This window comes from Podarcis melisellensis (assembly GCF_964234715.1).
Source record: "Podarcis melisellensis genome assembly, chromosome: 1".
NCBI lineage: Eukaryota > Metazoa > Chordata > Lepidosauria > Squamata > Lacertidae > Podarcis > Podarcis melisellensis.
Window position 1 is genome coordinate 78,213,596 of NC_138528.1, and position 24,530 is coordinate 78,238,125.

The following is a 24,530-nucleotide window of genomic DNA, read 5'->3' on the forward strand; positions in this document are numbered from 1 at the left end:
GGTAGAAGGGAAGAGGGTGAATTGAGACAACTTTAAAAGTACTGCAGCAGTTTCCTTTTAATTACGGGTCCACAAATGCACTCGCCAGGTTGCAACTGGCAACTGCATTTTCTCTCTCTCTGACAACACACACACACACTGGTGCTGTGGAGAGGACTGCAAATGAGTGAGAAACTTTGCTCATTCCACCCTTTCAATGCTCTATACGAGGTTTGGGAAGACCAACTGCCTTCGTTCCAAGTCAAGCGGGGGCGGGGGGCAAGAATCCCTCCTGCTCACACTGAGATATGGATAGGCTTGAAAAACAGCAGGATGATCAAAAGATCACATCCTTGCACATACAGTGGCAGCTCTAGTTATGAACTAAATTCATTCCGGAGGTCCGTTCTTAACCTGAAACTGTCCTTAACTAGAGGAGTGCTTTCGCTAATGGGGCCTCTTGCTGCCGCTGCGGCACCAGCACACGATTTCCATTCTCATCCTGGGGCAAAGTTCTCAACTCGAAGTAACTCTTCCAAGTTAGCGGAGTTTGTAACCTGAAGCGTTTGTAACCTGAGGCGTTTGTAACTCGAGGTATCACTGTATAGCTAACTCAAAGGTGCAGGACAAGGATGGGGGCTTTGCTCCTACAGTTGTGGTGGGCCTTAAGATATGCACTGTAATATTTTTGAAGCTCAGCATAATATCACAGACAGAATCTTGCCCCTACACCTCTGATTTTAACGAACATGTCCATGTTTCCATAGACAAGGCTGCACGAAATGCACAAGCTAAAATTGCTATGAGTTATTTTCCATTGCCATGATCACCCCCATGAGGGGGTAATGCATCAAAGCAATCCAGCATCTCATATATAAAGGGACCACTGACTATTAGGTCCAGTCGTGACGGACTCTGGGGTTGTGGCGCTCATCTCGCTTTATTGGCCGAGGGACCTGGCGTACAGCTTCTAGGTCATGTGGCCAGCATGACTAAGCCACTTCTGGCAAACCAGAGCAGCGCACGGAAACGGCGTTTACCTTCCCGCCGGAGCGGTCCCTATTTATCTACTTGCACTTTGTGCTTTCGGACTGCTAGGTTGGCAGGAGCTGGGACCGAGCAATGGGAGCTCACCCCGTCACAGGGATTCGAACCGCCGACCTTCTGATCAGCAAATCCTAGGCTCTGTGGTTTAACCCACAGCACCACCCGCGTCCCTTCTCATATATATACTCCCTTGCAAAATGCAGAGAAAGTGGTTTCTCCTCTCTCCATAGAAAATTTCTACCTACTTCTTACCCTGGCTTTTCTTTTTTGCTTGCTAATGATGCAGCACTCTCACTTCATAACAACCTCTTCCTTTGATTGGATTTTTTTTTGCAGCTGGATTCCCCATGGAGTATTTTCAGAACTGACAATTTGGTGTTTTATTTCCCAGCTGGGCTATTCCCTACCCTATTCTGCCTTCCCACAGTTGGGCTCCAGAAATTTAATTCTGCAGCGAACAGAAAATATTTTATATGAATAAGGTACTCTTTTTGTTATGACAAATGTCAGCAAAAGCATCTAAGTATAAGAGATCTTTACCCTAGAAGTTTGGGTTACCTACACAACTAAAGTGTTAGGAAGACAATGTTCAAAAAGCCATGAATATACCTGCTACAAGGGACTCAAAAGGTACATATAAGTTTTCCAGCTAGGACCTTTTATTTACTGTACTGTATGGCCTTGAAAGTTCTCTGAATAATGCTAAGGACAGAAATCTGGACCCATAATCAGAAGAACTGGAATACTTGGATTATTCTGTAGGATTATGTGTTTATTAGGGAGGGGCATCAGCTTTGTCTGTTTCGCAAATTCTGAGTTGAACAGGGGCAATACAGGTGAGGTTTTCACTTTCCAGAATCGGAATGTTATTAGGAGACGCCCTATTCCCCTCACAGAGCTACAATGCCCACAGTGGTTTAGCAATCAATCTGGGAACTGCAGCTCTGCAAGGGGGTTTCCTAACAATTCTTAGCATCCTTAACAAATTACAGTTCCCAGGATTTTTTGCAGTAAGCAGTAACTGTTAAAGTGGTACAATAGTGCTTTAAATGTATGGGACAGTTGTGGCCCCAGTGTGGTTAGGCCACTTTCAATATGGTGTTGCATCTGTCTTCTCCCATTATAAGCCCCTTTTCCCTCCAGGACATTTAGGCACATGGTCACTTTCCAACCACTATACTGCTCTCAAGTCACACCTTCTTCCTCTTGGAAGAAAATGAATTGCCAAGAATTATTCCCATCCTCTTTCAGCCTGTGCAGTCACCTTATCATCCTGTCAATCACAGCACACCAGCTGTTGTTGTTGCTGCTGCTGCTGCTCTCTTTCCCCGAGGCATGGACTACAGCTCTGTCCAATACTGCTAAGAACAAGATTCCAAATTCTGGGACTTGGAAAGCAAATAGGATAAAAGCTAAGCTGGGTGAAAAGCGGGAAGATCGCAAAGCATTTTAAACTCCATGTGATGGCATAATCAGCAATCAACACTGGTGCACTTTTTGGAGATTATTGGTGATAGAGTGGTAGAAGGATAGTCCCTGTGCACATATAACAAGGTGAAAAGAGAAAGCAGATCCTAAAAATAGGGATAAAATAGGAAAGAGCCAAGTAGATAATAAAAATAGCCAGGAATATACACTGCATTAAGATATGCAGCTGTCTTTGGTCATACTAAACTGCTTTAAAATTCTCTCCTCTGGAAATGCCCCCCCCCCAAAAAAAATTCCAGCATACTTACCAAACTCCAAGGGTTATTTGGGGGAAGCCATGACAGTTAAATTGATATAGTCTGTAGTGTAGAAATGTCATTATGACAGCATTTGCCAGATGCATCTTTAGCAGGGGGATGTTCGAGACACCAGAAGGTAAAGGTCAAGAATATGAAGATAAGGCAGGCAGTCCAAAGTCCAGAACAGGGAATAATTGTTTTCAAATCAAGGGCCACATTCTGTTCTGGGCAACCTTCTTGCGGCCACAGGCCAGAGGTGGGCAGGATCAGAATCAAAAGTGGACAAGGCAACAAATGTGAATTAGAAAGGCTAGTTTCTACACATACACACACTTCTCTGTCCTCCATCAAGGCAAGGTAAAGGGACCCCTGACCATTAGGTCCAGTCGTGACCAACTCTGGGGTTGCGGCGCTCATCTCACTTTATTGGCCAAGGGAGCCGGTGTACAGCTTCCGGGTCATGTGGCCAGCATGATTAAGCCGCTTCTGGCGAACCAAAGCAGCGCAAGGAAACGCCGTTTACCTTCCCACCGGAGTGGTACCTATTTATCTACTTGCACTTTGACGTGCTTTCGAACTGCTAGGTTGGCAGGAGCAGGGACCGAGCAACAGGAGCTCACCCCGTTGCGGGGATTCGAACTGCCGACCTTCTGATCGGCAAGTCCTAGGATCCGTGGTTTAACCCACAGCGCCACCCGCATCCCACCCATCAAGGCAAACAAAAGGCATAATTAAGGACACATTTCAGCCAGGAAAATAAAACAGAATACTCAAGGAAGATGGGAAGTAGAGCCTGCGCTAGGCTGGATCCTTCAGAGACTGGCATCTCTCTGAAGTGCAGTGGATGGGAACAATTATCAAGCTTGGACTGCAAGTTTCTGCTTTCCTAGCTACCTCTTTAAAAAAAGAAAGAAATTGCCCCCAGAAGAGAAACTTGAAGAAAGTTTCTTGTGACAAACATTTTTTTAGTGGTCAAAAAGTTGTATACTTTTTGTGAAAGAGTGTGTTAAAAACTCTTTTGGGGGGAAAGAAGGGCAGATCTGCCAAGTTCCTGCAGCTGCCTACATACTCCAATCCTCTCTAAAGGGAGTGCCAGTCTCATTCTCATCAGAGCGGAAGGGAAAAGACTGACCAGTCTAAAGACAGTTCTACCCAAAGGCAAAGCCAGGTGGGAACCCCCAAGGAGGAGAATGGCTTGAGGTTTGGTGCTATTTTAAGCACCACATCGCTGGGGAGAATGAAGTCAACGCAAGGAGCCAGCTGGCCACCTGCGTAAAGACATATGAGAGAAAGAGGTGCAAAGATGCAGGGATCTAAAGTGACCTCTTGGATGCATCTTGACATCCCACTCACCCAGCTGGGAAATAAAACTCTCCTTTTCCCTGAACCATGCAGGACAAAGCTCTGAGGAAGAGAAGGTGGAGAGCCCCGAGCCCTGCTTGGTCCAAGAAGGTAGAGGGAATGAAATGTTACAGTTGTGTGACAAAACTAGCAAACGCCTCCTCCCAGCAAGTAGGAAATGGGAGTCATTACAAGACTATATACAAACTGGGGTTTGTAGCTGCTCACTGGGGTTTGTGAAGGCCAATCCTGTGCAAAAGGGAGAGGTTAATGTGTGTCCAGATGCCTTTCTCAATGTAATCTAACACACACACACCTGGTAACACATTTATGCAAAAAAAATTACCTTCTCTCTCCCCCCCCCCCCGTTGTTCCTATTGTTAGATACAACAGAAAGTGGAATTTCCGTATCTTCAGCAGGTAAGGAAAAGAAAATATGCAGCAGCTTCTCCTAGTAACTGCTCAGCAGTAGGGATAGTTAGAATTCTAACTTCTATGCAAGACACTAAAACTGCAGTTGCACCCATTTGCAATATTGATTGCGTGAACATATTGTATATTTGTGCACATCCAATCCATAATAAATCTGTGGAATTGCAAGAATAGCAGGTGCAACTATCTACTGGCCTTTCAAAAAGAGTTGAAAGTGAGACTGGAGCAGGGCAATTACACAGGCACACCAAGGGGAATGAAATTCACAAGTGGCTAGCAGCCCAATACATCTGCATCAGGATCTAATGCCCCTGTGGATCCTGTTGCCCAAGGTGGTTGCCTCACCTTGTCTCACATTGGGGCCGGCCCTGGTAGCCAGAGTTAGTCGTGCTAGTCACCATTACTCATTCATGAAGTATGCGCCCCACATTCATTTTTTCTAGGTGCCAAGCTGAAGCAGGCAAATTGGAACCTCCCTAGAATCGGAACATTTTTCAACACCAAATACCAGATATAACTAGTGCAGATGGGCATTACAAATATATGGATATACAGTAAATAACTAGCATAGTCAAGAGCTACTGTCATTAACAGACAATAAGGATGAGGAAGATTTCTCCCCCCCCCCCCAAAAAAGATCTCAACAGTATTGGAATTTCATACACCGACAATACCTATTTTCAAGTTTAGTGAATATATGCCAACATTCTGAACTGGTCATAATGCCGTTTTATTTTCTGTTGTAGACTCTTGACTGTAAGCAGAGGAAAACAAGGACGTAGAGGAAGCTTTTGAAAACTATTGTTGAAACTAGGAATTCACACATTCAGCTGGTTAATCTCCTCCCCCCCCCCAATCATTTTTCAATTTTACAACAAATATAGTGATATCCAAATTTGAAAATACAAATCCCTTCCCCTGCCCCACTTCTCTGCAAAGAATCAATTGCCTTGGAATCCTTGCCTATTCTTATCTTTTCTATTAATAGCACAAAACCTACTGGATATCTTCAAAAATATCCTTATTTTCCAAAAAGTTCATCTGGGTACCAACAATTTACCTTTTAATGAGCATTCAACACAATTTGTTGGGTGGAGATATTAAGAGGTTGTTGTCTATTTAATGAACATTTATCCTGATTTGTTTGTGGGGAGATTTAGACACGGTTGCGTCAAGCAAGGGTTAATCCCACATTTCCCCATCACCTTCCTTATCATAAAAAGTCTGACCTTTAGGGGAAGCAGGTTTGTTGCTGCAAGAGCTAAAAGTCAGCTTTAATTGCCCAGCCCGAATTATCCCACCCGAAAACAGTGACAATGGACGTATCCAGAGTCCTAGTTTCATGGTCAGACTATGGAAAGAGTGAGAACACCGTATGGTGGATGGCGAGGAGGACATAAATCTACATTTAATCAAAAAAGGAGAGAGAGGGGGAAACAAGTAATAAACTCGATTAACAATATAATTAGAGCAATAAAACAGGGCAATCAAACAGTGAGCAACAGGCCAATGAAGGGCCATAAAATTAAACTCATTAGTGATCTTTGAGTGCCTCGTATTATGGCATTCTCCGCTGGAGAAAATGGCAAACTGCAACTGCAAACCCACACAAAGAAACTTCAGGGCAAGTGCAAGTGCAAGCATCAGAGGAGTGACCCCCCAAATTGCCCTGGGTACTGCCCTGGCCCTGGGAACAGAAGTGAGCTTTCACAATAGACCCTGTAAAAATTCAGAGATGTTAGGTACCAAGTCACTGTCCTGATGAATAGCAGCAGGAAAGATGCTGGGATGATTGGCTGGGCAGAGAGGCTCCCTTGCTAAGGCATGAACAAAAGGTGGGAGCAAATGAGCCAAAGCAGCAACAGGCGGTTTACAAAGACGCAATTACTTCCTATGTCAGAAAGTACTGACTTTTTGGGGAGAGAGGTGGGTGCTCTGCACTAAAGGGACCAAATTCAATACTGGCCAAATGCCCATATACTTTTGCCCGATAACCTATCTTGCCAGGCTGCTAAGCTTTTAATAGAAAAACATTATCGGCAGACAGGTACCAAGCTTTTAGTTTCTTGAGAGAAGGGGGGGGGGGTACCAGAAAACAATGGACAGAAAGCACTGGCTTTCTTCTTGCTTTAAGCTCCAAACACAGGTGCTTTACAAGCTGCTGTCTTCAAAATCAGCACCCTTTGTTGACGCAAACCCTTCTTGGCTCTGAATCATTCTGCTACCAAGGGCCTCCTTTTCTAAGAAGAGTCATCCCAGAACAGCAATCTTATTAGTCTGCAGCAGCAGTACAAAGGCAAAAGCTGGCATGACACCTTTGGGACCAATCTGTTTATTCTTGTAGGCTGTTGGCCATAAAAGTGCACAGCACTTGATCTAATGTGTGGTGTTCAATAACCAATAGTGCAATATAAATGCAAATTCTAACTTGTAGCTAACAGGGAACAGAGGATACACTAAAGGGAATCCAGATTTGGGGGGGGGATAAATAAATAAACTAGGGGGTTGCCAACTGTTTTTGACTAGCGGACACACGTCACATTTTGAGAAAGTGCTGAGGGAATCCATCACAAAATGGTTGCCGTGGGATGTGACATAATAGAAAATGGCTGCCAAGGGCAGCATAGTATAGCACAAACTTGAGAGACACAACCACCCCCCACAACTTTATGCTTGCCATCACTATGCCTTGATTATGGAGATCACACACTGATGCTGTCCAATAGCATGCATTCCTCAGTACCAGAAAAAATATACAAGGTAGCCACAACAGTCACATTTCAAGGAAAAAACTTCAAAGGTAACTGCACATTTTACCACATAACCTTCTAGAATGGATAAAAAAATGCTTTTTTTATTTAAAAAGAAATGAAAACTGAGTGTCTGGTGCTCCTGCCTAGAGGCACCACTGAAAGCCTTCATGGACCTGGAACTCCCTGCTCCAAAGGCAACAAAACTCAGCCTCCACACTTCTGAATTTAAAAATCAGATGCAAGAATCCGTTTCAGCTTAGTTCACTTGAGTTCCAAGACAGGAACTGAAGAGGTTGCACAATGTCACCCTCTCATCGAACCCTCCAGCCCCTCGTTCATATGTGCTTTGATAGAACAGACCATGTACCAGTCTGAGTGCCGTTGTCTGATCCTTACCTCTAACCTCCAAGGAGCTCTCCTTTTCCAGAGCACCCTCAGACATGGCTAAAAGAAGCAGCCATCAGAAGCACTCTTCAGTCTGAAGAAGGGTACAAAGGAGAGGTGCTGCCGCTTTGTTCAGTAACAAGCCTAAGGCTGTGCAGCTCCAGAGTGGTGGCGGCACAGCATGGCAACTAAAAGCCCAAGGATATGTCTGCCTGCTTCCTTTCAGCTAGTCTCTTATTACCCCAGTGCTCACCTGTGTGTAATTCCTGTACATATAGACTTCCACACTTATTGATGAAGCGTGCACCAATGTCTAGGGCAGTGAGCATGACTGTGGGGTGTGGACAAAGGAGATGCTTTCTTCTCTCACTTTCCTGTTTTTTCCCCCTCTTTGAATTCCTTTACTCGAAGAGCTTGCTTTCTCCCTTTTCTACATGGGACAAATTAAACTGGGAGAAGGAAATTCAAGTTGTACACCTTCAGGACTGAGCATTACAAGCAGAGAGACAAGAGGTAACAGAGCATGCTTGTGGCAGCAAACAAAGAGACATGCTGTCAAATTTTCAGTCGTGTTTGCCTTGCGATACCAAGCAAAGAGGAGAAAGAAGGAGAGAGAAAGAAGGATTCCCTGCCTCCATCTCATCTAATGCCGTGGGCTAGCCACAAACAAGAGGGGGGACAAGCAGCAGAGAACTCAGGAACTTTGTTCAGTGTAGCCTCCTTGCAAGAGAAGGGGGTGGGCTCAGTCTGTTTTTGTCTTCCAGAGAAGACTTAAAGCTGTAGGTAACATGGAACTGGTTGAGAGGCAACCATGCTGGAAAGGAGATATCCTGGATGAATGGTGCACAGAATGAACCCAAAGAGTTGTGGTCAATGAGAAGCAGATGAGCAAAGGTGGATCCAAGCCTAGCCGGGAGGAAATTTCAGCCTCTCCCCAAAGGTGTCAGAGGACTTAAAATTAAGCTAGCTGTGTCTGCATTATGTGCAGCAGTAATTAATAGTAGAGCTGGGCAAATTCTGGTTAGCAAGCACGTTCCAGTAATAATTCCCATATGAGGACAGCCTTTGTTCACTGCTAATGCTACCCCATCACCACCTATGCCTGCACAGGAGATTAGAGCAGAATGACACTCATATCATGAATGAACTTGAAGAGCAAGAGCATTTTGCCAAGCCTGCCGCTTCAATAATGATGATAATGATAATAATATAATTTATTATTTATACCCCGCCCATCTGGCTGGGTTTCCCCAGCCACTCTGGGTGGCTTTCAACAGAATTAAACATTAAAAACTTCCCTAAACACACATGCAACACACAAACACACTTACCAGCTAGTTCCTCAGAGGTATCTCTAAGTTAAAAAAAAGGAACACATAAAACACTTCCAGTCAGGGTAATTTGGTTGTGTACTTTTTGACATTTTGGTTATTATTTGTTATGTAATTTTTTTATATGTTGTAAACCATCTTGAGTATGGTTTTTATCTTTGGAAAACACAGATACAAATAAAAGAATTGATTGATAACAAACTGGGCTAGTAAGGAGTTAACAACAACAAACCAAAACAGTTAACAGCAGAAAGCCTTAAAAGTTGCAAAAGATTGAAACAAGGGAAATGCAAAAGCCCATCATTTTTGGTGATGGCAGAAAACTCAACACAAAAACTATGACTGACTAAAGGACAAAATAAAAATGACAATAGTGTTGCAACTTGATATCAGATACCAACTAAATAAGATCACAATATGGGCTCACCCATGCAGTACGTACAGATTTGGAACTTGTGACTCCCCATAGGGTTGGAAATCAAATGCTCCACATTTTCTACAGCTTGTCTGAGGTCTGGGATAGCTTCACTTGACTGAAGGGATGGATCTCCTGACATTTAACTCTGGACATTAAGTCTGGCCTGAGGTGCACTGTGAAATATCAGAGCAGCACCTGAACCAATCCTATCATCAGCACTCGACCAGCTATGCACCAGGGTCCAAAAGGAGGCAAACGTCTTATACCTAATAACTTCTCTCATACAACTCAGGCCAATTATTCATGGCCCAGTGAACAGGCTCTCTCATCTACCATGGCGGGAAAGTAAATAAATGAAGGTTAACATCCCTGGCAAACTCATTTGATACACTGCATTGGTGGTGATGGCAATGGAAAGAACAGGCTTAATAAAGCATTTTTACACCACATAAACTGTATTTTATGCATGTTTGCCTCCTCATACCACCAAGACTAAGAGGCAGCAGGTCTCTGGGGGTTCTCAGCAAAATGTCTCCATCACAGAAGGGAAGCAGCAGCTAATAAGCACAACTCAAAGCCAGTGTGTTATTTTAGCTGCACTGTCGGGCTCTCAGTACTTTCGGGTGAGAAAAAGAGGTCTTCAGAGGCCTGCTAAATATTCATGAGCTCCAATGACGAAACCTCACCTAAGACTCAGCCTGGCTCATAGGGAAGGAAATAAACTCTCCATTTATTCTCCCATTCCTCCTTTGCTGTAAAAAGAAAAAGAAAGTGTGTCCATTTATTCCCCGCCCTCTAATGTTATGGGCATTAAAAATGACAGATGGTGACTATGAGAATAGCTCATGCTCTGGAACACTGAGGCAGGTGTTTCTGAAGAGAAGTAATACAGTACAAGATTTAACTTCTCCTTGGGCCTCCTCTCAAGCCTTCCCTCAATCTAATCCAACTGGGGAGAGGGATGTATTTTGGTTGTTTTAAGAAGTGGCAAGTACAATGTGCTCACTATTTCCGAGCCCAGGGGTGGGCAACATCTGGTCCATGGGCCCAATTAGGCCCCCCAAATCTCAAAGGTGGGCCTGCCAGAGCAAACCTGTCACCCCACTCCTAGTGCACCAGCTAATGGGCTCCAATCCTCCCACGCCCATCCGCAAAATATTTGTTCACCGTTTGGAAAAAAGGAATGATTTATTTCCAGTAGGTTGTGTTTTTTCTTTCATCCACTCAGGAAACATAAGCTGCCTCCTTTGTTATGGGACTTTAAAGTGCCTGAGGGAAGATATATGAGAGGGAGAGAGCCATGAGGGAGAAGGAGGTTTGTGTTTCCTATGTGGGTGAGTAGCCTCAGTCACCGATGCTATGTCTTGGTTATGACTGGGAAGCTTTGGCCAGTTCTTTCTCACTGAATGAGCCAGTGTGAAAAGCCATCATAGTCCGCTGACTAGAGTGTAATGAACAACCTGGGGTCCATGGACCCTCTCTGCCAAAAGAGCCGCTGGCAATGGCCACCTCGCAGAGCACTTCAAGGCACACCATGTGATTAAGACTGTAGGAGACTTTCTACATTAAACGTGCCATTAAAAATTATAAACAGAAACAGAAAAGAGGCTCACACCGATGAAACATTAAAATACCTGCCCATCGTGGATCATCATTAAAACATATACAGTGGTACCTCGGGTTAAGAACTTAATTCGTTCTGGAGGTCCGTTCTTAACCTGAAACTGTTCTTAACCTGAAGCACCACTTTAGCTAATGGGGCCTCCTGCTGCTGCTGCGCCGCCGCCGCACGATTTCTGTTCTCATCCTGAAGCAAAGTTCTTAACCCGAGGAAATATTTCTGGGTTAGCGGAGTCTGTAACCTGAAACGTATGTAACCCGAGGTACCACTGTACCAGGTGCCTTCCAACTCTACAATTCTATGAAGGTGGCCATCAGCAATTATTCTAAAGAACATGGCGTGGGTGGTTCTTCATAAAATTCTCCCCAGATTCCCTGATGCAATAGGAGTAATCACACTTCAGGGAATCAGGTAATCAGTTAGCACACATATGGAAACATTTTTAGATCCTGGACAGACAAAGGTTCCGCTGGGAACTGAGGGGTGGTTACAGCCCATTGGTGTGCATGAGGACCGCCCTGCTCAGTAACAGACATCCAAAGCCCCTTCTCTCATCCAACAGAGATTATGAACGGTCTTCTTGCCTAGAACAGCCTTGCCACCGTCTTATTTGCTCACCATGGCAAATAAGACACTGGAGATTGTGCACAGAACCTCCTTTTTCGTTTACTTTATTTCGAAAGTAGATGCAAAACAATCCTGAATTAAATGAGGGCTGTAGCACTGGGGAAGGAGGACTTAACCCCTTCCCCAGCACTGCTTTCCTGATCTAAATCCACCCACATTACTATTTGACCTTTGGGATAAACATGGGGTATGTGTATGTTCTCCCTAATGGAGGTAGTGGCAGAATTTTAAAAACCACCCCCTTGTGCTTTATCTCCAGTACAATTCATGGCAACCTCTTTTGCTATTAAAAGAAATTAAAGAGAGAGATGTGAAATCCAAGTAGATTCTTCAAGAGCTCATCTAGTTTAGCCCAAAGATAATTCTGAATTTGTGGCCAAGCTCCAAGCTCCATCTTGGCCTCTTATCACCAAACATGACACAAGTTTATGTGTTCAAGAATCAAAGCACATTCCCATAAATTGAATTCCTAATCCATGGAAGATCAAATTTTCAAGAGTTCCTTGAAAAGACTTCAGTTGTGGTGCCAAAGCTATGGAACCCTCCCCCTCACCCCCATTATTAAACCTTTGCTTCGTAGCTTCTGGCACAGTTAGGATTTTCCCATATGTTTTCAATTAGCAACATAAAGCAATCTTTTGCATATTAGAAGTAAGCCCAATGGTGTGAAATGGAGCTTACTACCAGGTAAACTATGTACGTCTATAGTCTTAATCTTTCTGAGTTTAAATTAAGTTTCTTTTTGTCAGGTTTGTAGGATTCAAAATTACATGTTGAGACAATCTTGCTTCCAACCTATTGGGCTATATTTATTAGTGGGAACTTTTTGCTGCATAAGGGATTTTTACTGACATTATTTGATCTTGTGTAATTGTACAACACATACTAGGAACTAAAATATTTACAATGTATGTTTCCCGCTTACACAGCACTGTTAAGGGAAGGATAGGTGAGATTACAAACTTAGGTTTACAGCTTAAAACAGCAGCCCTGCTTCTGATTTCTCCTTTTCCCACACAGATATGGAAATATGTGGTGTGAGAGCCACACTTTGTGAATATCCCCAAACAAAATGCACCAAGCTTTTTTCTTTGGGGGGGAGGGCTTATATGATGTGATGACATCAGCTCACACATTTCTGTAACTACTCAGATTTTTTTTGGGGGGGACAGTATGGGACAGTTGTTTCCCCAGCACTTTCTGAGTATATAGAATAGTTTGCATTTTGTCTCATCAATCCGCACAGCTACCCTTCCGCCCCCCTTTTTTTGCATCATGCCAACTAATAGGAGAGCAAGATTTCCTTCCAAAATGGCTAGGCAATTCATCTTAACCTAGGTCCAAAACCAGCACTTTATCTGCTTTCTATTATAGTAACGGTTGTGCAGATCGACTTTTACACACAGCATCACTTTCCTTATACACCATACAAAGAAAGAATCTCAAATTTTCCAGCTCCCTAGCCAAAGCAAGGATCCTTGAAAGGCCGGCAGGGGCAGGATTACATATGTTCTGAGAAACTCAGAACCATTTCCCCCCCTCCCCCAACCAATTTTGCTTATTGAAAAATATATAAGCTTTTGTCCTCTTGGCTCACACTTTCAATGTATGAAAAACAGTCCTCAGAGTGTTGTGACAGCACAGTGATGTATGGCTAATGCAGGCCATGGGGGTTGGAGGGATAATTACCTCTGCATCTCGCTGGCTGGCAGACATCAAATACTTTTCTAGACATTTAGCAGAGACACCAATTAATCCGAGTCCTTGCTAGACAGCCCCAGAGCCTCAGCAGCTTCATCCACGAAGGCATGATAAAGTGAGTGTCAAAAGTCTGGCACTTGCGTTCTGGGGCCAGAGTGCACTTCACTTTCGCCACCCCTTAGCAGGAAGGAAGCCCATTTCTGTCAGCATAACAAGACTAATAAAGATGTTTCTAGGAGCAGGTTCTTATATTTTCTCAACAGCACAGAAGCTTGTCCATTTCCCCAGGTCAGGAAGGCGAGAGTTTGGATGAGAGCCAGTGCATCAGCAACGAAGCAGCTCAGACTGGGAACTTACATAGGAACTAGTGATCCACCCTTTCCTGGCGCTCCTGATTGGAGCAGGTGCTTCCCTCTCCTCCTGAGTAACCTCATATGCAGCTAGCCAGGCACTTGGGTGACCGCTCTGAAGTTCCTAGCTCACTGTCCTCTCCACTCCCAAGACCCCGGGGGAAATTGTGGAGGAGAGATCTGAGAGCCGGCCAGAAATCCAAGCAGCAGGAGTAGGGGACCCCAGTCCTGGAGACTGAACCCTGAATCGACTGGCCCTTCATAGAAATGGAGAGCTGGAAGGGATCGAGTCCAACCCCACGCAATGCGGGAATCTCAACTAGATCATATATGACGGATGGCCAGCCAACCTCTGCTGGGAAACCTCCAAGGAAGGAGAGTCCAGAACCTCCTAAGGAAGATCCATCTTCCATGTATTATAAAAGGTAAACAACACTTATTTGACCCCAGTTATTTGACACAGGGGTGGAAACCTACAGATACAGTCCAAAAGGCACACAGGGAGTTATATGAGAGAATTTAAAAAAGCAAGTGGTCCTCACTGACCTGGTGCAAAAAGATCTTGTCATACGGAGGAGTCCTGGCTGCCTAGATAAAACACTATAGCCCCACATACCTTTACCTGGGAGTAAGGCCCACTGAACTCAGTGCAGAGTCAGGCCCAGGCTGCCACCAGGCCCAGAACTGGCAGCAGCAAAAAGCAGCTCTGGCTTGCCCAGCCCTACCTATTGCCATCCCACCACCGCACTTACCTGACCTGGGGGTTCTGGATCGCTGGCTCTACTGGTCAAAACAGGAGTCCCTGCAATCATGCTCTCCCACTGGAAACAAACCAGGACTGCTCCAAGGAAACGCACATGGCAAAAAGGAGCATTAGGCCCTGGTGGGCCACCCCCTTACCCGCTTGTGATTGGCCAAGCGGATAGCCAGCCAATCAGGATTTTAAACAAAAGAAAAGATTTTTCTTCACTTCTCACTTCCTTCTGTGGTCCCCTAGCCTCTTGCTGTGGGCCCCCATTTACGCATTTTTCACCTGTAGCCCCCTTGGAATATTGTGTGGACCCCAGGGGGCCATACGGCCCCTGCTTGAGAAACACTGGTCTAAAGCTTCTCGCATTACCCTTCCAGCACAGGAAGGAACAGCACTGGTATGGCTCTCACGCTGCCTAAGTAATGATAGAGTCTAGTTAGAGGCTTCCGACTGCTCTACATAAAACTTAAATTTCTTCTCTGTTTTCATCCTTACATTGCTCCTAGGAAAATACAGCAGTTTCTCCTGATCTAACTTGAGGACCCCACAGAATACTTTGGCTGATGCTTTAAGGTGGGGCTGCCCCCTTCCAATACAGATAGTGTTTCCATTATTTTCCCAGGGAGAATTCGGCCAAATTCTGCTTCCTGTGTGCAAGCACTGCAACAGGTCACTCACTCTTCAACTGGGCATCACAAATGGGCAAGGAAGAAGGGGTGGCATTAGGAACAGAGCAGCTCTGCAATGCAGATTCCTGTGGCAAAGGCCACAGAGTCAACTGTTAGGGGAAATATCAGAGAGGTTAGGGGCACTTCTCCCTATTTCCCTTCCAAAAGATTATGAATCTTCCTAGCCTTTACTTCATTTAATATACGTAATACTTGTTTTCATTGGCCCTGGGGCTGCAAACGCATGTTGATATTTTGTTCCGTACTTAAGTCAAATACTCTTGTCAGGTTTATTTGTTGGTGATGGTGGTGCTTAAGTTGCTGAACTGAGGACTGCAGGTTTTCCATCACATTATAAGGTTCCTTGCTGTTGCTCCACTCTTGTTCATCAGCTCCAGCAGTAGAGCATATGCTCTACCAAACTGCATTCAAATGGTCCCAGGTTCAATCCCTGGTGTCTCCAGGTGGGTTAGGGAAAGGCTGTTGCCCGAAACACTGGAGAACCACTACCAGTCAGTGTTGACAATCCTGAGCTTGGTCTGTCAGACCAAGGCAGCCTTTAAGGTTTCTATGTGGTAAGTCGTTTATTGTATTCTTGATATTTCTATATTTATACCCAGCCTTTCAGTAACCAACCAGCAATCCCAGGGCAGCTAACTAAAGAATAAAATACAAATACAACACAACACAACAACAGCACATTATTATTCTGCCCTTTCTTGTACAGACTATTTGGGCCATGTGAGCTGGACAAAAAAGCCTTACCAATACTGATGTCTTTCATCTTCACTTATCTTTCTGCCCTACGGGAAGGTCCATGGGAGACATTTTCCCTAATAGCTGGACCTCTCTCTCAAGCAAGAGATCGAGCTTCTCTCTTTACCAGCAGTTTCAAGTCCCAGTAACTTCTCTCTACAAAGGAATGCCCACACCTTCAACCAGCTAAATCACTTTTGGGTCTCCAGCTCAGTGCTGTGTCATGGAACTAGATAACATTATTGTCAGGTGCCTCTAGCACTTTTGTCAGGTTGGAATATCAGCTTGCTATCCACTTAAATACCCATAGGTTGGAGCTGAAGTGCTTCCACCTGCCAACTGTGCATATGGCAAGACAGCTAGGCCATCATCTGCCTGTGAGTGGCAGCTGTGTGTTGTTCCAGACAGACAATTTTTATTCCTTCTCCTGATCCCAAGAGCTGACTATTCCCAGTCCTGTACCTTTAAGAGATTCCCAGAAGGGATGATGCCAGCTTCTGGCGGCACAATGGTTCTGTGATAGGAAAAAGCATACTAGATTAAAGTTCTGTGCCACACTTAAAAGACGATGTAGGTTCTGGCAACCTTACCACAGATTGGGACACCTTGGGGTGCCTCAGTCATCATTACACTGAAGGCATAGGGGGCAAGATCAGCATGCAGAGGCATAATTTAAGGTATAGGAATAATTTAAAATTTAAACACAGACAGGGAGTTACACTATCCTAAGTGCATAGTTGACAGCACAAAGCACGTCTGCCTAATTGCACACGTGGCTCCAGGACTCGCCGCCTCCTTTGCGCCACTGTTCATTACAGCTCTAGCCTTTGTGTTTCCACATATTATGCAAATACAACAGCAGGCAGCTATTATGATCTCTGCCTTAGTCACTGAAGATCTCCAGTGCCTGTCACGTTTACAGAATATTCAGCCTCTCTGCAGGTTTGCACATCTGGGAATAGCTTCATTTAGCAGAGAGAGAGAGAGAAAAAAAGTGATTCCTTTCACAACCTATTCCAAGGACAGATTACAATATATCCAGACCTCATTTTATCCTCACAGCCAAAGGAAGCATCACAATGGAATTTCAAGAGTATCATCCAAGGTCAGAAACGCAGGTGACCTCTCTAAGGTTATCAGTGGTAAGAGAAGGAACTATAATCCAAACCTGAAGATTCTCACACTTCTAGTTATCTATTTGTACATGTGTGATTCAGTCACACTGATGCACTCAAGAAAATGTAAATCCATTCAAAAGTTAAAGAGTTTGTGTAAAACATGTCACATTTTGCCTAAAGGTAATTAAATATAAATGCATAAATCTTGGACCGTTTTGGTCAACAGATACAGACCACCAGAAACATGAAAGTCAGCTATAACTACAGAATGAAATTTGTTTTTTTATATATTTCCCCCACTTATTTTAGTGGTTTTGTGTCTTGGTGTTTTGATTGTTTTCTCTTTATTGCAAGCTGCCTAGAAAACTACAGTATACACATGTTATAAACAAACACTATTGCTTTAAATGTTATCCTGCTTTGTAGTTTTATCTATTTTTATTCCCAGCTCAGGATAAAGGAAGCTTACTTTAACTGATGAAATGGACTACAATTCACAAAAGACAGGGCCACAATAAATGTATTTGTCTGTAAAGGTGCCAGAAGAGCCTTTTGCTGTTTTTGCTGCAAAAGACTAGCATGACTACTCCTTTGCAAATTAGTTTAAGGCCACATGCATTAACATACAGGATCTGGTGACACACATCACAAACCAACAAGTTTAGCTTCATGTAACAAAATGGTGGATTAAATGAGGCTGTCAACTGCAGTGAAGGTCTGGTAAAGACAGCAAAGCACCCTTTTGGCTGTTGTGCAGCAGGGCCATCAAGATAAGAGGAAAGAGTATTTAGTTAGAACATCACCTCCCACCTTAAGAGCTCTCAAAGTCAGTAAAGGGTCAGCAAAAGATAGTCGGGGGGGGGGGGGACCTGAATTGCAGCAGCCATTCATTTCCAAGATGAACTGTAGAGTTTTTGAAAAGCCGAATGCCTTCATTCTGCTCTCTGCCAAAACTCCACAGAGCAGAACTAGATAGGTCCCCTGATCCTTTACCCTGAACTATGTTGGGTCAGCTGTAACTTCTTGCTACACGGAAGTCCTTCAGCTGCACGTACATGTCCTGCCAAACTGGAGTGAATAGAACATCTTCAGCCACATAAAGCAACACAGGGATCACAGCAGAAAAAGACAATTCATAAATGTGAAGTGGCGGTAGGAGAAAAAAGACTTACTGAAGTCCCCGGAATTCTATTAGCTGCACTTAACAGACTGCAGACTGCAAGCGTGGGACTATTGGGTGGAATTCAACATAGCGCTAAGCTAGGTATGCATGCATGTAACAAGGTCTGCTCATGCAACAAGACCCCCCACGTGCTCCCTAAACCTGTTCTAGAGTTGCACTCAACCCCCCAAAGCAGATTTAAGAGGCTGGGATGCAGGGAGGAGGCAGAAGAGTCCCATTGCACAAGCACACTGTGGCGATCACACAGGACCCCCGGACGTTTGACGGTCTATTGACCCTGTGCCACCACTGCGATTGCTTTTTCCGCTGCCACCACCCCGTATCTCACGGGGACACACGGAGTCCTGTCAGCTGTTAACATTAACAAATAATCAAGTTTATTTTTAAATGCAGGAACAAGCTTATGGTTACAGTTAATTTTTCTTGGCAGTTTCTTAATCTTAGTTCCTAACAACTTCAAACTGATTATTCCCAACTATCTATCTGACTCCACCTAACAATTCCTCTCACTCTCTCACAATACAACTTGACCAACCATTGCCTATTCCTCCCTCTTCCTTCTTCAACTCTCAAACCTCAACTGACTTTCAAAACCTCCCACTCTAACTTTTACTCCACCCCTTGCATTCTCACTGGCCAATCACATCACAACACTCATTTAACCCTTTCCTTATGACCCTCCTAGGAGGCAAACGCCACACACACCTTGTGCTGTGCATGTAAGAACTAAGTTGATTCCTTCCCATTATCCATATTATACGAGAGTAGGTGTGGGAAATCTTTGACCCTCCAGATGTTGGCGTACTACAATTCCCGTCAGCCCCAGCAAGAATGGCCAGTAAGCCGGGATGGTGGGAGGGCCAGAGGCTCCCACACTCTAGAGTTAATACAGCATATATTAATTCAGTCCATAAACTTATAGTTATTTTATATTAATAAGACTTAACCTGATCAGTTATGATAGTTTGAATTGCTGCAGTGAATCTAAATCTACCCTTTCAGTGGTTGGTTAAGAATACAAAAGGCATAGGGACTACGGAATAGACTGCAGGGGTCGGCAAGGTTTACCTCACCTGGGCTGGTTCCCTCCAGCGGAGATCCGTCCGTGGGCTGGATTGCGCATGTGTGTGAGTGCGTGTGCGTGTGTGATTGCAGACGCAATTTCTGGTGCCGCGGAAGCGAGTCCCCACGCCACACTGTGCCGGTTTACCGCAGCATGTGGGGACTCGCCAAGCAGGCAGCTTGGTTCAGGGGCAGCTCAGGGGCAGGTTAAGCGACCCCCGTAGGCCGCTTGTGGCCCATGGGCCTTAGGTTGCCTACCCCTGGAATAGAGTGTCTACCAACCACCACTACCTGCTTCTGCTGGCATCATCCTGAGTAAAGCAGCATGAGTAGACATGTGGTAAAAAAATAAATGAGAGTGGGAGCTCCTTTACGTATTTCTGCCCTGGAATCTTAGAGTGGTTGGTCAGTAAATAAATAAATAAATAATCAATGCTGCACTTCAGCTCACAGAGCTCAGTTCCATCTACCATCATGCTTCCAGGGATACAATCACACAGAGGAAAAAGTCAATATAAAACAGGCTGTTCAGACAGTGAGCCAACAACTGCAGTGATGACTCACTGGGTATACAATCCAATTCCCACTAAGGCTGCTTCCCTACCAGCATCTCCAATGTCACCTAATCATTACTTTTCCATTGTAAGCTACAAACCAAACAGCAATTGACTTATCACACTATTGTTCTCCTCCTATGTGTACATCACGCTATGCCCCATCTACACCAGTGGGCATGATATAGCTGCTATAAGGAGGGTCATTTAAAGCTCTGCAAGCATTCACTACAACCCTTGCGGTGGGCACTATTTTATGACCCAGCTTAAGTTCTTCCATTGATCTTCTAATTAGCGCTAAAATGCTTCTCTGGCTATATATATTATGAAAGAGTGGTATAGTGCTATAATACCACAATGGCATTTTTTTGTGATACCTCCAGCTTGAATAGTACGGGCAATGGTTACCCAGGCAAGATATCTCCTCTCCCCGCCGCCTCCAAGTCTGCCACTGAGCCAGACCAGAGATTGTGGTTAGAGAAGGTAACACTATTGGCACCTACACCTGTGTAGATGGTGCTACTTCTCCACTCATGGATGTTTTGGATGATTTGCCGTCTGAGACAGAAAAGTCACAGGGAAAATAAGGGGTGAGGAAGAAGTAGTAGTAGAAGAAGGGATGGTGTTGTTGTGTGGCTGCCCCATAAAATGTGGGTTAGTACAGTGTGGCAATTCCACATTAAAAACCTAGTGTGGAAGCAGCCTAACCTTTTCCAATACAGCTGCATTCACGATCATGTGGTGATACAGTGTAAACTAGCCCCACGGGTTGTTTTTTTAGCACAAGCATAGATGTTGAGTCTGCTGTGAGATGCTATTTACAGATCCCACCAAAAGCAATTAAACTGATGTTTCTTGGTGACTAATCAGAATTTCAGCTATAATTGCTTAGGTTTCTGCCCTTTCCAATAATTCTTTACCAAACATCAAAACAGAAACACCCAATTAATTCTAAACAAACACAACATCATGTATTAATATTTCATGGTGCAGGGGTGCGAGGGCTGTACTCTGAAGCCTTGAAGACCAGGATTCCAGTCCCATCAGTGCCTGACATGTAGCAACATCAGTAGCGTTGGGCTGCTAGTACCTGCCATGTGATGAGAGATGTTAAAAACAAATTAGCACCATCTCTGTGATAGGTGCTATGCAGAACATAAAAATAACTGCGTTCCACACCAATTTACCAAGGTAAAGTGGTGTAAGACTGAGTGAGAGAATACGAGAGGATACTTTAGCAGTGATGAGCTAAGGTTGAGCAGCAAGAAAATGCAACGGTTTGGGACAGGATTTGTGGAACACGCAACTGTGACAGAAATGAACAAAGAGGACTTGACCTCTGCAGGCAATAGGAAAAGTGGTAAACCAGGAGAGGGGAATATTTTCCAGCCTAAGGGCTGCATTCCCTTGCAGTCAACCTTTTGAGGGACATGTGTGAGGCCAGTGTCAAAAGTGGGCAGAGAAACAAATGTGAATTTTACCTTTGTACAGTAGGTGAGTTTCGGCACACACCCTTCTCTGTCTCCAGCCAATCAAGTAAGAGGCCTTATCAGATTCCAGCCAAGCAAAAATACCCAGGGTGCAAAGCAGCACCAGTGAGGGGTGTGGCCTGGGGATAATTCTAGGGGCCAGGTAGAAAGACCTGGAGGGCCACATTTGGCTCCTGGGCCTCAGATTCCCAGGGCCTATGATAAAGAGGAGGGGAAAATCAGTGGCACTTTACAGATCAGAGCTCAAACTAGAGCAGTGCCCAGCCAGACATTTGCTTTCACAATAGATTATGGTAATTCTATACCATCAAAAATGCAGAGCAAAATGAAAGGGAGTTAAGAAGTCCCCTCCCAGTCATTCATTCCTCAAAGCCCCACAGGCTCCTGCCTCCGCTGGCCCACAGGAGTGTGAATTTGGAACTCCCTCTAATGAGCAAGCCGGGGAAAGAGCAGAGTGACAGGCAAACAGCTTTGAAACGTCAAGGAATGCAGCGCCTGCTGAAAACCACAAAGTGTTTCTCCCTGAAGGGGACAAGGCGGCTGCCCCGCCTGGGATGTGCTGGGAGGCTCTTTCTAGAGCGACTCCTCCTCTGACAAGCGACTCTCACGCAAACATGTCAGTGAGGCGTCTCCAGCCGCTCTTATTCCAGCTGTCTCCGAGAGTGACAGCCAAGCGCAGCAGATAACTAGTGACACGCACCATAGGAAGCCTTCCAATAAAATAAGCTAACATAAGAGGAAAGACTACGCAAGTTGAAGAGGAAAAAAACTCCACACAGAGAGACAACAGAAGTGACCAGGCTCAGCGGCTGCTCTTTTACCACCTGCTTCAGGTCATCCTTTGCAGATGACACACCATAACCAGGTGACACCCCAAGATGCAAGAGGGGGTGGGGCTCTGCATAACCAATGCACCACAGCATAAAATATTCAGTGCAGCTTTAGTCCAGGCTGAGCAGAGGGGAGGAGCGAACAAACAAACAAATGAAGGGACAAATGAAGGGACAAGCAAACAAGCATCTTACTGAAGAACAAACTATACATGACATTTGTCAGGTAGCTCGCTCAGACCAACAGGGACATCAGGGTAGGCATGACTTGAGTACTTTACCCTCACTGCAATCCTGGGTGGAATTGCCCTCCTCCATGACTGACAATCCAACAGGGAGTGTGATTCCAACTGAGACTGTAGTGGTGGTGGAGAGTTAAAGCTCCCCAGCTGGTCATGCTATGTTCCTGGTCCAGTTTAGGGGGCCCTGCGCCAGTGATTCATTGATTTTTTTTTAATCAAGTGCTCCAGAGCAAACTAACTTTACTTATTTGTTATTGGGATTTATCAATAGGTCACATCAATGGAAATAAGAGAAGCTCATAAACACAATATGAAATATACACTATGCATATCTTAATCCCAACAACAAATTTCTTCATCTGCCATTACCCAAAGGCTTGACAAAATAACATTTTCAACATATAACATAGAAGGGATGCCTGAGCCTTCCAGAGCCAGGGCACCACCACCAAGAAAGCCCTGTTCCAGGTTCCGGCAACTTGGATCTCCCTCAATGATGGAGCAAGCAATAGAGCCTCTCTGACCAACCAGACAGGATGGCACTGAAAGAGCTGGTATTTTCCACTTAGTGCTTTGTACGTCAGGGTTAAAACACTGAACTGGGCTCAGACACTAACCTCCAGCTTAGTGGCTGCTAAGTTGCCCTTCCTTTGATTCCCAACCTGAGCTTCAAGTCACAACACCTGCAGCCTCATCCAAAATCAACAGTGAATAGCTGTGTTCCATATTCATTTTACAGTGGTACCTCGGGTTAAGAACTTAATTCGTTCTGGAGGTCCTTTCTTAACCTGAAACTGTTCTTAACCCGAGGTACCACTTTAGCTAATGGGGCCTCACGCTGCCGCCGTGCGATTTCTGTTCTCATCCTGAAGCCAAGTTCTTAACCCGAGGTACTATTTCTGGGTTAGCGGAGTCTGTAACTTGAAGCGTCTGTAACCCGAAGTACCACTGTATTATTTATTTCTCATCAAATTTGCACACCGCTTGACTGTTTTGGTTTTTTAAAAAAGCTCAATATGGTTTACAAAAGATAAAACAGTAAAATCCTGAAAACTGTACAACCTAATATTGCAGACTTGCCTTTTGAGCCGCAGGAGGAAACTTCCCACTAGGAAGATTTCCCTTGGTAATCTCCTTGCATACCACCACTCCTTACTTTGCAGGGTAGGTTTCCTCTGCCTCTTTTTCTTCCCATTATCTGCAGGGCCTGCAGACTCTTTTTCCCACCCAATTTGAGTGCTCACTCTGGTCACAGTGGCATTTTACAGCATCTTCAGGTGCTTATGTATGGGAAGAACTACCTCCTGTATAGTCCTCTCCTTAACACCAGCCTGCATGTAATGTGGTCCACCACCCTCCCAGTTCGTGTCAGAGATGAGTGAAAAAATTGGCATTACTCTGCTGCCTCTGCTCTGCATGGAGAGGGGGCAATGAGTATTAAGACAGAGCAGAGGCCTTTCAATTTGACAGCATTAAGATGAAGTCTGGTCTTTATTTCAACAGCTCCTTGTACAACTGAATTTAACTTTGAAAATAAATTAAATGTTGTAGGGAGAACATGAGACCAATTCAGCGTTCTGGTTCAGGCATAACATTGTTGCTCCACAAAGCATTGTTTGTTAGAGCTGGGGTAGAGAATTGGCTGGACTGTTCACCTTCTCCCTCTCCTCTAATATGCTGGTCTTGAAAGGACATGGTTCAATCAGTTTCCCACAATGTCCAAACTATGATTTGAGCCCTGTCTACAAACCAGAATGGCAAACAATGGTTTGGCCCTAATTCACTGCCAGCGCTTAAAACATAATGCCCTGGTTCAGATGTCATAGTAACCTCTGGATCAGCAAACCAGGAACTCTTTTTAAGCTGGGCACCCAAGGAGGCCATACTGGATCAGGCCAATGACCCATGTAGCCCTACATCCTGTTCTCACCCTGGGAAAAACAAAAAGCAGGACCTGAGCACAATAGCACTCTCCCAGGTTTCTTGGACAAAAATACTCTTCAGTGTTGAACAGATTTTTTTCTGTTCCCATCTTATTAGTTCTCATGATATAACTTTGCAGAAGTGGGTGAAACTGAGATCATGAGTTGCTCGGAGCCACTCCGTGGCAATTTCATGGCTGACATAGGACTTTAAAACTCAATTTCCCATGTACAAACTCAATA

At 44.6% G+C, this 24,530-nt stretch overlaps 1 protein-coding gene across 5 annotated transcripts in view; it reads right to left on the bottom strand.

Annotated features, from left to right (window-relative positions):
* The window catches only part of B4GALNT4 (beta-1,4-N-acetyl-galactosaminyltransferase 4), a 179,295-nt gene that overhangs the window by 124,214 nt on the left and 30,551 nt on the right, over nt 1-24,530 (bottom strand). The window contains exon 1 of one of the 5 annotated variants that reach the window (XM_081884511.1): nt 14,469-14,635. The exons of 1 other annotated variant lie outside the window; for it this stretch is intronic. In XM_081884511.1, coding sequence (XP_081740637.1) covers nt 14,469-14,523 — 55 coding nt within the window. In that variant the 5' untranslated portion in view covers nt 14,524-14,635. Of the gene's footprint in view, nt 1-7,675; nt 7,855-9,436; nt 10,164-14,463; nt 14,636-24,530 lie in introns of those variants that run through there. 3 more of the 5 variants (XM_081884513.1, XM_081884510.1, XM_081884512.1) reach the window with 3 other exon arrangements.